The 16286-nt window shown below is 36.0% G+C and overlaps 2 protein-coding genes across 2 annotated transcripts; both read left to right on the top strand.

Moving 5' to 3' along the window:
- The first annotated feature begins 524 nt into the window (after positions 1-524).
- On the top strand, positions 525-8099 carry LOC138320883 (endoglucanase E-4-like). The gene is made up of 12 exons (XM_069264173.1): positions 525-633; positions 996-1199; positions 1659-1875; positions 2930-3100; positions 3383-3567; positions 5059-5218; positions 5440-5554; positions 5955-6105; positions 6587-6731; positions 7135-7300; positions 7535-7725; positions 8020-8099. Exons 2-12 carry the CDS (start codon positions 996-998, stop codon positions 8052-8054), a joined length of 1740 nt encoding a protein of 579 aa, XP_069120274.1. The 5' UTR covers positions 525-633; the 3' UTR covers positions 8055-8099.
- A 425-nt stretch (positions 8100-8524) lies between these two features.
- LOC138320891 (endoglucanase E-4-like) lies at positions 8525-14647 on the top strand. Its single transcript, XM_069264186.1, has 12 exons — positions 8525-8653; positions 9217-9412; positions 9923-10127; positions 10463-10633; positions 11181-11365; positions 11674-11833; positions 12058-12169; positions 12541-12697; positions 13192-13336; positions 13505-13670; positions 13986-14176; positions 14551-14647. Exons 2-12 carry the CDS (start codon positions 9224-9226, stop codon positions 14586-14588), a joined length of 1719 nt encoding a protein of 572 aa, XP_069120287.1. The 5' UTR covers positions 8525-8653; positions 9217-9223; the 3' UTR covers positions 14589-14647.
- The last annotated feature ends 1639 nt before the right edge of the window (positions 14648-16286 follow it).

Genomic DNA, 16286 nt, shown 5'->3' with positions numbered 1-16286 from the left:
TTGAAGAAAATCTTTAATATTTATTAGAGGTATTGCAGAAAAATGGCAGAAAATGACTTTTCTTTATTGCAGAAAAATGGCAGAAAATGACTTTTCTTTATTTAAGCAAAGAGCCATAACCCCACTAAATAAGGTCCGTTGAAAGTCGCGATCGAACTTGTCCGAGTCCTTAAGGCATTTAATTTAACCTTGTCACCAAGTTTGAAGAAAATCGGTTTACATTTGTTACAGTTATTGCACGGAAACGAAGTGTTACAGACAGACAGACAGACAGACAGACAAACCCAAATTGATATCCCCCGTTTCGGAGAAAGCGGGGGATTAAAAACGGGAGAATGTCCTTCCGTTTTTTGTCCATGACTTCATAGCCAAAAAAAACGGGCGGACATTCTTTTTCATTCACGCGCTTCGCGTCTTCATGCGTCTATGAAGAATGTCCTTCCGTGATTTTGTCTATGACCTCATAACCCCAAACGATATTGAGATTAATGCTTAAGTAAGGTCTTTTCAATTTGAAGAAAAGAAAGAACATGAAGTCCCGATAAGACTGTTGAAGCGGGTTGTTGTAATCGTACTAGATTCTTATCTCTGCTGGTCTACGGATCACAGGGCAATAGAAATTAACAACACGTGGTAAGTTATATATTAATTCAAATTTCAAGCATAAAGGGTCAATGATTAGATTGTTTTGCAAATAACTTTCTTTTTGAAATTATCTTTCTTTTGTATGAGGCGCAAATCTCGCCATCATAGGGGATTCCTATTTAAGTTGTGTGAGTTACCAATTGGTTATTAGTTAATCTTATTAATTGTCATTTGACACTTCTTTTCACACTATAATCTGTCTGTCTGAAATTTACGTACCATAATCTAACAACAAACTAGTTCACTAAGGTAATAATACAATGTACTACAGCCAGAAATTCTAGTCCTCTCTCCATCGTTCCATTTACATAAGCCTTCTTCATTAATGTTAGTTACTTCTTTCATACAAGATGGCGGCGTTCGTTGTTGCGGTCCTGGTATGCCTGTTGCCATGTCTCCAAGCTTCCTTACCCGTAATGGAAACTGTTAATCTAACACAGATTAACGACTGGGGTAACAAGTTTGAAGGCATGTTATTGTTCCCCATGAAAGAAAACGTTTACGGATGGGAGGTTACCATCCAGTTTAACTATCCCGTTGTCCTTCAGCATAACGTAAGTAGTCACAGTATGCTAATAACACTTTTGGTTGCTTTTATGCAGGTACTACTATATATAGACCATATTCTATCTAAAGAGTGGTTGTCATACTTTTGACTTGCATTGGTGTGTAACACACATTTGGTTTTCTAGGATATCCAATGGTGCCCGTTAGCACATTATGGTAGATATAAACCCAGTCTTTTTGTGACCTCTTGAACTCTGACGCCACAGCTTTATTGACAATGAAAATATTGGGAATTATCATAAATTGGGTTTAGTAGTGACATATAGGCACTGTGCAGTTACAATATGAAAATTATGTAATGCGACGTAAGATCTCTGTTTTGTGTGTTCTGTTTAGCTCCAAATCAAGTTAATGATGTCAAGTTCATCCAAGATCTTTGCACTTTCTGTTTTTTTCATTGCTGAAATGGAGCTTTACTCATAGTTTGTCTATTGTTTTATGAACAGCAAGCAGTCACAACCATTTACCATGTCTCCTCCGACAAGAAAACCTATGTACTTCTGAACAAACTAAGTGATGGCGGCATACAAGTTAATGACACGAGGTCGTTAACTATCATTGGTCAGTACAGTCGTATGACCTCTGACCCGCCGATTGCAGCCACCGCAACATTTGTGAATCTGGTACACGACGGACAAGTCGCGCCGTCAATACCACCAGCAGGTAAGAAATATGCTGTCAAACAATTCTTAGATGAATTATGTTACGTCTAAATGATTATGTCGTGAAATGGGTTACCACGATACTTTCGTGTCTTGTTTCAACAGCAATACATGTATATCATAAAGTTGAGACTGGTTTTCCAGAAATATCGCGTTAGAAATATTTATTTTGCATTCCCATTTAGACTTGGTTTTAATGAAACAAATGGTAATTCTCATTTAAAGGACTTGAAAAATAATGTCATATCAAATCAATTCTTAAAAAACGCAAAAATCATTTTTTTTTTAAATTGTGGGATTTCACTTATTGAAGATGCTCCACCGCCGACAGAGAAAACACGATACTCATCATTTGAACAATAATTGGTGTTAATCGTGTAAAGATATGTCTAATCAACTCAAAAAACTATATTAAATAATTTTATTTTATTTTGGTACATGCCCAATCAGTAGTACATTCCATATAGGACATAGTGCCACGTATTTTTTCGGGCATCCTCGATATTCCAGGGGTTCCGATCACTTACGATCTCTACACCCATGGACTATCTCATGATAAACTGGAGGCAACAGAACAGGTATTTAGTCCTTTCATATACATCAAAAGATCCGTATAACGGTACACTGTGGTTGACTGTGTGTGGCTTTGATGTTAAGCGTCGCTCTCTCTGTAGTCTTCAAAGGAAATCTTTTCTAGCCTGTGATTGGTCAGATGTTTTCTACTGAGCTACCTTCAATTTCACTATGAGATAGTCCAGATGTATAGAGATCGTAAGTGATCGGAACCCCTGGAGTATCGAGGATGTTTTTCGGGATTCAATTAATTATTTTTATTATTTTTATCTCTAAGTAAAATTAGAAGCTCAAACTTTTCAAAGGTGATAATGGTGTTAAGTAAGTAACTTTTGTAACTGAAGAAAAATACTAAATCGTCTGCTCTTGTTGTTGATAGAGAAAACATACCATTTGTCAGCGGTGGAGCATCTTTAAGAAAAATAAAAGCAAACGAAACTGTATGCACGTATCGCCTTTAATGATTATTTTCTTGTTGTCAGTCGCAACTGAAAAGTATAATTATGCTGAAGTTCTGGAAAAGTCAATTCTGTTCTATGAGGCTCAGAGGTCTGGCAAACTGCCTCCTACCAACCGGATACCATGGAGAGGAGACTCGGCTTTGACCGATCATGGGCAAAATGGCGAGGATTTATCTGGGGGATGGTATGATGGTATGTATACTACAGCAGTCTTTGTGTTTTTGTGTAAGAGAATTTAAGTGTAAAACAATTTCAAGTTGGAAGACATAGAAAGCAAACAGTCCATGTCTATTTCAGATGAACATGGCCATATAATTTTGTGCCTAATAAATACCATAGAAAACCTTCACAGCATATGTGTATTTATCATTGCCAGATTTGTATTACATATTATGTCTAAATCAGTAACAAATAAGCACTGACATTGACTGCATTACCATCGGGACGGCATGTTCGGTTAATTTTTTATTTCAGCCGGAGATCACCTTAAGTTCGGATATCCACAAGCTGGTACCGTGTCCATGTTAGCCTGGGGTCTGATCGAGTTTAAGGACGCTTACGAGGCCACAGGACAACTGGACAACATGTACGACTGTATCCGATGGCCACTGGAGTGGCTGATGAAAACACATACGGCTCGCAACGAAATCTACGTCCAGGTCGGTTAAACGCTTGTAACAAAAGATCACGTCTTAAACATGTTTGCAATTTCATTTAACATTTTAAAAATAATATTAGAAGTAGTTAAATAATGAAAGGGATTAAAATATAACTCACAAAAAAATATCTCACAATGCATCGATTCTGTTTGTAACTATTGTTTATAAGGCATCATATATGTTTGTCTGTCCATTTGAATCATTTTCATATCTGAATTACTCAAACTTGATGGTTTTCAATACATTACTGAAGAAACAATAACATGTCAAAAGTATCGTACAGTTACAGCACATATAACTTTAAAACATAATGCAGTTGGCAGTCTACGACGTTATAGTGCATTTAAATGTCAGCCGTCTCTCTTGACCTTACACACGCATTTAAATTTTGATAAAACAGTTGACAGCTGTAACATTTAAAAATAAATTTGTCAGATGTGGGGTTCGACCCCACGCCCACATACGTGGACAAGAAAACTCGACTCGCTCAGTGAGAAGGCTATGTACCTTAAGTCTGGCGCCTTAGACCGTTCGGCCATCCTGACATCCTATCAATAATGCTGATCAATTTGTTTATGTACATCATTTAAGTAAAGTGATTCACGTACACTAGTTAAATGATATGTTATTTAACTAAGCATTGATGTCACTATTTTTTTAACTTCAACGGGGTATGAAAGAAATTTTGTTTGCAAACTGTGTGAATCCGCGTAGCGGATTCTCACAAAAATTTGCAAACAAACTTTATTTCATAACCCGATAAGCTTAAAAATAATGACATCAATGCTTATAATTGATTTTTCAGACAACTTGATAACATAAAACACGTTTAATGTATGATTTCATTGACTTTCTAATGGATTATATTTTCTAAATCAGTGACGCAACATCGACGTCTCTATTGTGACATCATGATAACTCATGATAACGTCGGGTTTTCGCGCCATTTTCGGATTTTTTTCTTCATATACTATGAAGAAAAAAGTATCTGCCAATCAGACAGTTGGATTAAGTATGAAAACAAATCAAAATGAATTAAATTAAAATAAAGATTCCTGATTAATAACCATATCAATTACATGCTTTGATGAAAACAGTCTGGAACAATTACAGATCTGTTGGTGAGATTAAATCATTTCATTTTCTTTGAGGCAAATAAATCATTTCAAATGATTTAAAACGCTTTAAAAATGTCTGTTAGTCCAACATTGCCATTTTCATTTTGTAAATATCTTTTCATCCAAGCTACATTCAGACAGTAACAGGGAGATGATGTTAATTTACATACAAACTACACTTAACCTATCCACATTCAGCATCATATTTTTTAAATATTATTTCACAGTTTATTTGTTTTCAATTCAACGTAGAATACCTCCCCTACAACTAATCCTGCTTCATGATTCTTACTTGTTTGACGCCATTAAACTGATCAAGTAATCAAAGATATAACGACTCTCTTACCTTTCTTTAATCTTATTTTTTTTCTAGATTGGCGATGGTGATCTTGACCATCATTTCTGGGGAAGAGCGGAGGACATGAATATGGCGCGACCATCTTATAAAATTACCGCAGATAATCCCGGAAGTGACGTAGCTGCTGAGTACGCCGCAGCCATGGCGGCGGGATATATCGCATTTAAGGAGAAAGGTGAAGATAGATCACCAAAGTTAAATGAATATTAACTTAAAGTTTAAGATGTATCAGTTGATGGTTAGAAGGCTGGATTAAAGTATGTCAAGAATCTCATAATGATAGGAAACCATAGTAACACTGGTTTGGTTTGGTTGACAGTCAGGATCAATTAAGAACGGCCTTTCCTGTGTGCTAAAATATGTCACCGAAGATATCGAAAATCTATTATACTTCAGATCCCGCATTCGCTGCTGAGTTATTGAGACACGCCAAGGAGGTGTACGCCTTCGCTTTAGAATATAATGGCACTTATACTAGTAGTCTACCAAAGTCGGCAGCTCAGTTCTACGGGTAAGTTTACCAAACTAAGACTGATAGCACAATATCACAGCTGTAATCCACAACAAAGCATACATTCACAGACAAAACATCTCATTGTTATTTCTCATTCCGTATTTTCACTTATATCACCTAAAATTCAGATAGCAGACGTTGTCGAGGAGCTCGCATTTCTGCAACGCTTTGTCCTATTCTGTTCCAAATTTTACAGTATTTCCAGAATGATGCTGATCATTAACGGTTGTCCTTATTCACTGAGTTTAAGTTTGCATTTCTACTACATGACGAAACGGCAATTTAGTATCAGTTTATTTAAGCCGATGAAAGACGCTTAGAAAACCAAAAAAGCCGCAATGTGAGTATTTATGATTTTACAAATAGTACGAGGTATGATAATATATTTCATTTGAAGTTCGTCTGACTATGATGACGAGATGTGCTGGGGAGGGGCATGGCTTTATAAAGCTACAGGAGAGGAAAAATACCTGACCAATTCAAAGAATTACCACCACCCGGGAAATAGCTGGGGTCAGTCCTGGGGAAACAAAGACATAGGATGTAAGGTAAGCTTATTGGTGATCGTTTTCTTACCTGTAAGTGTGAAGGCGTGTGTATGCATATCATGACAATTATTGGTCATGGCGATAGTTTTTAGCATATGCAATATAATACAGATATATGACATACAAGAGGGAATTTAAAGTAATAAAAATGTACATATTAAATTATATTAAGACATATGAGCATAACAAGAATGTAAATTAGTCAAATTGTATTTTTTCCAAAAAAAAAAAAAAAAAAAAAAAAAAATACTCAAACGCAGTGTTGGCATTTGTCATGATCGAAATTCACATCATTACATTATTTTGATAGTTTTTGATAATTTGTGTTTAATGAAGGACCTCTGTGATTGTGCTTTGTGAAGCTTCCTTACATCGTTATTTGTAAAGGGTGACCAGCTGACCACACACAAAACTTAAAGTACTTAATATGTTTTGGTCATAAGTTAACGACAATATTGTGCATGAAGATATTCTTTCGCAGGTTCTTCTCCACAATATAACAGGAGAGGCTAAATACGCCACCGATATCACCGGCACGTTCCGGGATTGGATGCCTGGTGGTACCATTCCCTACCTTAGTAATGGTCTGGTCTTACGAAACGCCTGGGGCTCCCTTAGACACTCTGGTATGTGTTGGAATAGAAAAGGACTCAGAAGCATAGAAGCATTTTAATAATTCCTATCATACAAAAACTAATACGTCAACAAATAGCTCTGTGTTCATGAAGGCAATAGTAAAAAAACTGGAAAGGGACATACATCAATCAGATTGCAAACATTGTGAGGTAAATTGTAGATAAGATCCCAAATTTAGTCGCCTTTTACAAACGTGCAATTTTGATTTAATATAAAACATGTATGCCCTATTTGTCCACCAAAGACGTAGGGATTTTGAAGTGGACGTTACTGGGTGAGCAAAACTAAATAACAGTCATCAATATTGTGATAGTCTGGAAATGCAGATGTAAAGAGCTACGTACATGTATAGATGGAAGCAGTATGAAAAGAGATTTTTGGTTTGTTTTACAGCAAACATGGCATTCATTGCATTGGTAGCCGCTGAATACGGATTACATACTGATGCCTACCGCTCGTGGGCGAAGTCTCAGATTCATGTGGCACTTGGTGACTCCGGAAGGAGTTTTGTGGTAGGATTCGGTGTCAATCCCCCTAGTCACCCTCATCATAGGTCAAGGTCAGTGAAAGTTCGGAGGTCAAGGCCAGAGAAAGAAGCAAACTTCAAATCATCAATATGTTGCTTCTTTCAATACAGCGAATAAGGCTTAAAGGAGTAATGTATATTCCATAGCCGATTAAGAATAATAAGAAATAAAGTTTTTTTATTCACCTGTACTTTTTGGGACTAGTGTTTGTTATTGCGTCAATGGTCTTTAATTAATATATTTAAAAACTATTTATGCTGTTTTAGTTCCTGCCCGATGATGCCGGCTCCCTGCTCCCAAGAGGCACTATCAAGGCCTGGACCTAACCCACACACGTTATATGGAGGACTAGTGGGTGGACCCAGCAAGGAGGGGAGTTACCAAGACAACAGACAGGATTACCAACAGAACGAGGTGGCTGTGGATTACAACGCCGGATTCCAATCTGCCGTAGCAGGTTAGTTACACTATTTTCTTAAACAAAGTATTAATTCATAACGAGAAAGTATCATGCTATACTAGCTAAAAAGTTATAGTCTTGACTGATTTTGTGAATCATTAACAAACAAAAAACCAAAACGAAAAAAAACCCCACACAAATGAAAATTACCTCGGAAAATTACCATCACAAGGGTAAAATTTACTTATACAAGTCTAGAACTTCAACACACAGGAATATAAAAAACATTATGTAATCTATAACTGTATATAAGCATTTAACTTTAATGCATATTTTTTTTTTAATTTACAGGTCTGAAGCATCTCTCTATAACTGGGCAATTATAATAATGATGTGTTATTTTAAAAAATTAAACTAATAATTTAAGTAAAGTGTTTATTATTTTATTATATCACAATGTGTTCCAGAAAAATGAAGGATGGTATTTAACTTCTGATAAAAAATGCTAAAACGAAAATGTGTAAATTAGATATTGTTGTCGAGCATATCGTTCCATACTGGAGAACGGAGAAAACACTTCAACGATGAAACGGTTTTTTTCCTTAAAATATATTTATAATATATTTATTCAAAAACAAATAAATTATTTAGACAAACAGATCGTCGCCTTACTGGAAGTCATCATGACGACAAGTCGACCGCAATATTTGGTTTAAATAGGATAATTTGATAAATTGAAAGGTAACACGAACACGCAACCTTTCGAATGATGTCAAGTTTGTTTGATGCACCTGTGGTCTGAATGAGTACAACATGACTGGGGTTGTTATCTGTGAATCGTCCCTGTCCTTATTTTCCATTCCACATTCCGTAGGCAATACTTACCGAACTCCCTGACATATATACTCACCTTTCCTGATAAAGTCGGGCAACAAGTTTTGCAGTTCTCGTACTCAACGTTATTCAACAGACGCGACTTGAGGAGGTAATTTATAGCTACATTTAGGTTACTGATATGTCATATATTGTTTATTATTTTTACAGTTCAATTACTGTAAAATCATTTGCTTTTGATAGAAGTTTTTTTGTCACTAATGTTGCTTTGCAAAGAGTGTAGCCATTGATTCATATACGTTACGATTATGTTTTACACTGTCAACGACTTGATGATATTCATTATTTTCGCTAGTTTTTTCTCCTGGAAATGTTTCGTAGATAATAATGTATTACAGCATACTTGTCATATTCAGGAAATGAAGTATATCTTAAGAGTGAATTGCAATAAAATGTATATTAAGTCAATTCCTAGTTACGTAACCTTTATCTTTATTACGACCGATCTGCTCCACTGTTTAGCAAATTATGTTAACAATATATTTTCTATTTGCACCAAAAAGTATTGTTATACAAATTCATATAAAACCTACGTTTTTTAACTAAAGCAATATTGCAATTTAATTATCTAATAATCTTGTAGGAAGTATATTTTATTTTGAGCTTTTATCAATTTTCTTACCGACGTACAAATAAATGCTATATGATATACAGCCTCATCATGGTCACCCTCAAGTACCTCTTGCCTTTGGCGAGTGTCTTGGCGTTTGGCCATGCGCTAGAGGTGCCAATGACTGGCGTTAATGACTGGGGAGGAAGGTTCGAGGGAAAGTTTGTCTTTACCATTCCTGAAGAAGTTTCTGGATGGGAGGCTGTTCTTCACTTTGACGAGCCGGTTACCGGACTGACAGTAAGTATGGATTTATGTTTACGCCCAAGCTTACCAATTACTTTTTCGGTACAACGCATCAATCAAAAGGTCATTCACAGAACATGAAATATAACAATGCTCATGATTTGCACACTTTTTTCAAAATCAATGTTGCTACCTCAGTCTGGCGTGTGATTGGTAAAAAAAATCGCCTGAATTTCGGCAAAAAAATACAGGTAGGTTTTTCAATTGCTATCTAACAAAATGGAAATGGGTTTAAAAAAGAAAAAAAAAGAAACTTACGTTACCGCTGGAACGAAATACAGAGTTTTGATTGGTTGAAATTTACAATTAGTAAAATTAGGGTTTTGAGGGACTTTTAGTACAATATTACCTCTTTCCAAATTTATAATTTTGCCATGTTAATGACATGAAGACTTCTGATTGGTAGCAGGTGTCATATTTTTATGATAACAATTTTGAAAAATAAATGATAAATAAGGCGCCTCAAGTATCACAACATATACATAATTTCCATCTAACAAACAGGAATGGATGGGAGACGTTGTCAAGACAGCCAATGATAATACTGAATACATCTTAGTCAGTAAACCTCACACAGGGATCCAACATGTCGGCCAAACATTGACTATCACCGTTCAGGCAGCCTACTCCGGAAGTGCACCACCAACCGGAAAGGGAACTCTCGTCAACATGGCACATGACGGCCAGACAGTTCCCCCAGCGCCAACTGGTATGGATTATGATAGTACCAGTAAACTCATTGTAATAACGTTTTATCTATATAGAACATCATCTTTTGGGTTGTTTATCTAGTCTTAAGTTGGGTTGGGTATCGATATTTAGCATGGACCACAGAAAAGTCTTCCGGAACAAATGCCGTTTCCTTACTGTTGATATTACAAAATGCTTTTTAAACACATCCGATTTTTTCATGATTAAAACACAACAATTTCTAACTAGAATTTATACCTGCTTTTATTTTGTGCCTGTGTTCATATGATCTCTCGCACATTGTAATGTCCACAACTGACTTTGATATAACTGAGTTGTGTACCACTTTTGAAGTTCCCGGAACTAAATACAACTATGCCGAAGTATTGGAGAAGTCCATCCTTTTCTACGAGGCCCAGCGATCTGGAAAACTACCGGCGACCAATCGGATACCATGGAGAGGAGACTCGGCCTTGACCGATCATGGCCAAAATGGCGAGGACCTCACTGGGGGATGGTATGATGGTATGTTTACAATGAAGTCATCATTAAGTATTTGTAAATGAAAATGAACACAATTGATTTTAAACAATATTTTGATTATGTTTTAACTAAATATCGATGAAAAGGAGACAAATATACATCATGTATACTGAAACAAAATAGATGTCTGCAAAAAGTCTAATAGCAAGCATAATGTGAAATGTGTCAAAATATTGATAAACAACATCCGCCTATAGCATCAAAGTCTGTATCAACTGTCAACTAAAGGTAGGACAGCGGAAATTAGCTACTTGTGCAATTAAATATAATAAATAATATATGAATCCAATCTTATAGAACAAAACTGATAATAGAGAAGTGATTCCAAACACAGTATATTGATATGAAGGATAATCGCAGATTATGCTTATAATACTTACAGGATCTTAACCATATATTCCCAAGCCAAATGCTTAAATGAACATATCTCAACACAGGAATATTCTTATATTTGAGGATGAGATCTAGCAAACCATTATTTTTGATTTTGATAGATATATGCTTACGTCGTTGATTTGCTTCCCTACAGCTGGTGACCATGTTAAGTTTGGCCTGCCTATGTCGGCCAGTGTGACCTTGCTAGCCTGGGGATTCCTACAATATGCCGACGCCTATGAGGCTGCTGGTCAGACCGAGTACATGTATGACTGTATCCGCTGGCCACTAGAATGGTTGGTCAAGGCCCATACTGGCCCTAATGAACTTTACATCCAGGTAAATGGCGATGCTGGAATAGTTATTTGATACAACATCTCTCTTAGCCGATTAAGACCATTTCATCACTATGAGTATCGGAAAAAAAACAATCTTTAATTTTATCGTGATTGTGCTTAATGCAACGACACATGGATTTCATTTATGACGTTAAGTATTGCATATATGTTGAAACACTTAACATTGTATTGCATAATTTGAACGAACGAATAATCCTAAATGTAACAAACATTACATTAAGCATGTAGTTTCTTCATATTCTGATATAATAAATCCCTTTAGTAAGTACCACATTATATTCTCGTCAGGTGGGAGATGGTGGGCAGGATCACGGTTTCTGGGGCAGACCAGAAGACATGACGATGGCTAGACCGGCATTCAAGGTCGACGCCTCTGCACCCGGAAGTGACGTAGCCGGAGAGTACGCTGCTGCTATGGCTGCTGGGTACCTTGTTTTTAAAGACAAAGGTAGGCTATCGCATTAATGACTGCGTTTCTTTCTTATACAAATTAATTCCTTTAAGCAATTGAGAAATATCAAACATGGGATATTTTGCTTGGTAAAGCAGAATTACTTAAGGGAAATGATCTGACATATATACTAGCCCTTTTTGTGTAATCATAGAAACATTTGCTATCCAAAGAAAGACTTACATATGACTAATATTCATGTTTCCGTCATACGCACACAGACCCGACGTTCGCTGCTCAGCTACTTAGCAACGCCGAAGAGATCTACAAGTTTGCTGTGACATACAAGGGTATCTACAGCAACAGTGTCAATCAGGCTGCCGCCTATTACAGGTAATATTTACAGGTGTTTACGGGTAATATTTACAGGTGTTACAAATGCATTACGTCTGTATGATGCTATTATACAGTTGCATTGGCTGTATGGTTTAAAATTGTTTTTGTTGTTGTGCTGCTATATGATATTAACGTAGTTTTTTATGACAATACGGCATCATTTAGTGGTATAAGAAATAATTTATATAGGAACGAATGCTTTAATTATGTCCATTCTAGCTTATAAACAGTAAAAGTCTTGTATTTATAACTGCAAATATTTCAATTCAATCTGTAACAACAAATTGTTATGTACTTTTGTTTTAAGATAATTTCTTATTTATGTGTCATTTAGTGAATCACTCAAAGTTCTTCGTGTGCATGTTCAGATCAAACGCCTATGAAGACGAGCTATGTTGGGGAGCGTTATGGCTATACATGGCCACAAACAAGACCTCGTATCTAACTGAGGCTAAGACCTACTACCCCGCAGAAGCAGGGCCAGACTGGGGCCAGTCCTGGGACGACAAGGGCGCCGGTTGTCAGGTACGTCACATGGTATCAATACATACCCATGGTCCAGTATGCTTTGAAACTTTAACAGTGGATAAAAGTGACAAAATGCTATTTAAAGCAAGTGCATATATGAACCTCAGATAAAATGGTAGGATAATATGGGGATAGTTAAATCTAGTTATTACATATATAAGAACACATGACGTATGAACTTTGGACGAACAAAAACCGGGACAACGTCTAAATTACAAATTTGTCTTTAGAAGCATATTTTGTTGTTTGTAACTCTAATGCAAAAACGTTATATACATCACGAAGAGAGGAATAGTGAGTTTTTGGTTTACTAAAAATGGACTATAGATCTAGTCATAAATCATAATAGCCATATTATATGTTAAAAGTATTATTCTCTTAATCATCAATATTGAAGTTTATGAGAAATCAATTGGTTGGATTGTCCCCAGAGCAGAAGGACAAATCCAACATTATGACGACTTCCATCGTTTTTGTGGTCTTATCCTCAGATTCTGATGTATAATATTACTGGAGAACAAAAGTACAAGGATAACATAGAAGCTACCTTCACTGGCTGGTTACCCGGCGGGGATATCCCGTACAGTCCCAAAGGACTCGCCTTCCGATCACAATGGGGCTCGCTTCGATACGCTTGTAAGCATTCATTTGAGAAACCTTATAAATAGTTTAAAAGAGGATATGCAAAATTTATTTTCAAACCCTTTGAAACATTTTTATGTGTGTTTTTTAATACGAAAAACTGAAAACTGAGACAGTTGATGTTATTAAAATTTAATGATTGTATCTTGTTTTATCCCCAAGCGAACATGGCGTTCATGGCATTGTTAGCGGCCGACAATGGTGTACATACCACGGAATACCGCACGTGGGCCAAATCCCAGATCCACTACGCCCTGGGTGATACTGGCAGGAGCTTTGTTGTTGGTTTTGGGGTTAATCCACCTACCCAACCCCACCACAGGGGAAGGTGTGCTAATAACTTGTTTGGAAATTTTAAATTATATGATAAAGAAATTGACAATCTAAATAATATAAAACATTTTCTAGATCCTTGTCATCAAACAATGCACTCTTGTTGTGCTAATATCTATACGTTGCTTTCTTTTAAATTGATAAACTTCATGACGCTTTGTTTATTTCAACGAACGTCTGAAATATATAGAGCATATGATGATTATAAAAGTAAACTTCTAGAAATTGTCTTCAGGAATGCTCCATATTATACAATCTCTAAGAAACATCACTATAAAATATAATAAGAGCTCGTTTTTCTTTGTTTTAGTTCGTGCCCGATGATGCCGACGCCGTGTTCATGGGAAGCCCAACAACACAAGGGACCTAACCCACATACCTTATATGGTGCTCTCGTAGGGGGTCCTGATGGTAGCGACTCCTACACTGACAGTCGTAACAACTATATCAACAACGAAGTGGCCTGTGATTATAATGCCGGCTTCCAGTCTGCTGTTGCAGGTCCGCACTTTTATAATTTGTAATTTGTCAAAAGGATATTTTTAGATATGCATTCAGAAAGAAGAAGTACCTAAAACGGATCATACCGTCAAATGCAACAAATATTGGTTTACCATAACAATTTTATGGTTAATGCTTCGATAGAACTTTAAAACTCTACTTGTGTAAATTTGAAAGGATACTTTGTGTAAGTATACACATTTAGAATGGTATATAGGAATAATATAACACCATTAATATGGTAGTTATGTTATTAATACCAACACCCTGTGTAATTATAGACATTGATAGTCTAACAGCTAATAAACATCTTGTAATGTAATCTCTCACAATCCAATACCTATGTTTTACCTCATTCTTTTGTTTTGTTTCAGGACTTATGCATCTTTCGATGGCGGGACAATTACCGTAGAGACAATCTTTATTAATATATTTTTAAAATTAGAAATAAAACTTGTTGCGTAAAATCGATATCTTTTCAGTGATTTTGACATAGAAAGTGTTATAAAATGTTATGAAATATTTTATCTGTTTTTAATGCTGTAGTACTGTTACATTCAATCTAAAATTGTCTCTAAAGTATATGTATAATACCATAGAGGCTAAGCAATGTCATTTATAGATTATACAAGTTCAATAATATATTGTATTGCTACCAGCTGGGGTTGATAAGTCTGTCCTTTATATGCAGACGTCCTTATATGGAGTTGTCCTTTACAGCAGGTTTTACGGTATATACGTCTTATTATTGTTTATTTGAGTAATTGGGTGTTCTGGTACAATTTATAAGCTGACCAAGAGTGGCAAATTGACATTGATTAATGTCACATTGAACTGGCTTTTAAGGAATCGCAAAGTAAAACTAGCAGTAAGGGTACATGTCTCATTACGTACAAACATTGGTGCTACTCATGTACATGCAATGAATCAGAAATAATTAAAACATTAAAAGATAGATGATGCAGATTTTTTTTGATTCATGAAATCGCGGTATACATTGCATGTTTGGAAATTCGTTATTGTTAACATGGCAGCCGATCCCTGCTGCGATCGTCGACTTTGCTTTGTTTACAGAGACGAACTTCGCTGAAATAACTTGACTCATGTCTATTGCTTTGATCCTGTACATTTCAAAAAACATTGTTTGGTTTTACTGCTTTTTGTTGTTTTTGTTTATTTCACTTGCCGTATTGTTTTTTTTTAAACTTAGTAATCGGATAACTACGCAACCTACGAAGTAGGTTCCGTATTCTGTGACCTATATTACACATTCGAATTAAATGAAAATATACTGGATATTTTTATTAGTCCTCTGCCGGTGAAACCGGAGGAGCCTATATTGGCGGTCTGTCGGTTGGTCCGTCCGTCCGTCTGTCTGGATTTCATTTCTAGACGATAATTTGAGAAAAATCAACGAATTTTAATCATGCTTCACACAATGGTAGCATATGAGAAAATACAACTACAAACGTCACTGTTACTGAAAATATATTGTTTCACAAAATATCAGTTTCCAAACGACAACTAGCATATGAGAAAATATAGCAGCTTGGGGTTGAATTTTGAACAAACTTGACCCAATGGTAGCATATGAGAAAATACAGCTTTGGATTGAATTCGGGGTCAAAAGGTCAACTGCAAAGGTCACTTTGACTAAAAATAGATTTTTTTCCACAAAATATTAGTTTCCAACGCCAACTTGAGAAAACATCAACGGATTTTAAACAAACTTGACCCAATGGTAGCATATGAGAAAATACAGCTTTGGATTGAATTTGGGGTCAAAAGGTCAACTGCAAAGGTCACTATTACTAAGAACATTTCTTTTCACGAAACATTTTAGTTTCCAGACAATAACTTGAGAACATATCACCGGAAATCAATTCAAACTTCATACAATGGTAACAAAGGTGAAAACACAGTTTGGATTGAATTTGGGGTCAAAAGGTCACTGTTACCATAAATAGTTTTCATGAATTTTCGTTTGCGAACGATACCTTGAGATAGAATTTGTTAAAACTTCATACAATCATAGTATAACTATGCAATGATAGCTGGTCATAGATTAGAAAGGTGTAATTGACGGCAGGAGACGTGTGTTGCTTGCAAC

Source organism: Argopecten irradians, chromosome 1, assembly GCF_041381155.1.
Source record: "Argopecten irradians isolate NY chromosome 1, Ai_NY, whole genome shotgun sequence".
Classification (NCBI taxonomy): Eukaryota; Metazoa; Mollusca; class Bivalvia; order Pectinida; family Pectinidae; genus Argopecten; species Argopecten irradians.
This window is presented reverse-complemented; position numbering and strand designations above follow the sequence as displayed.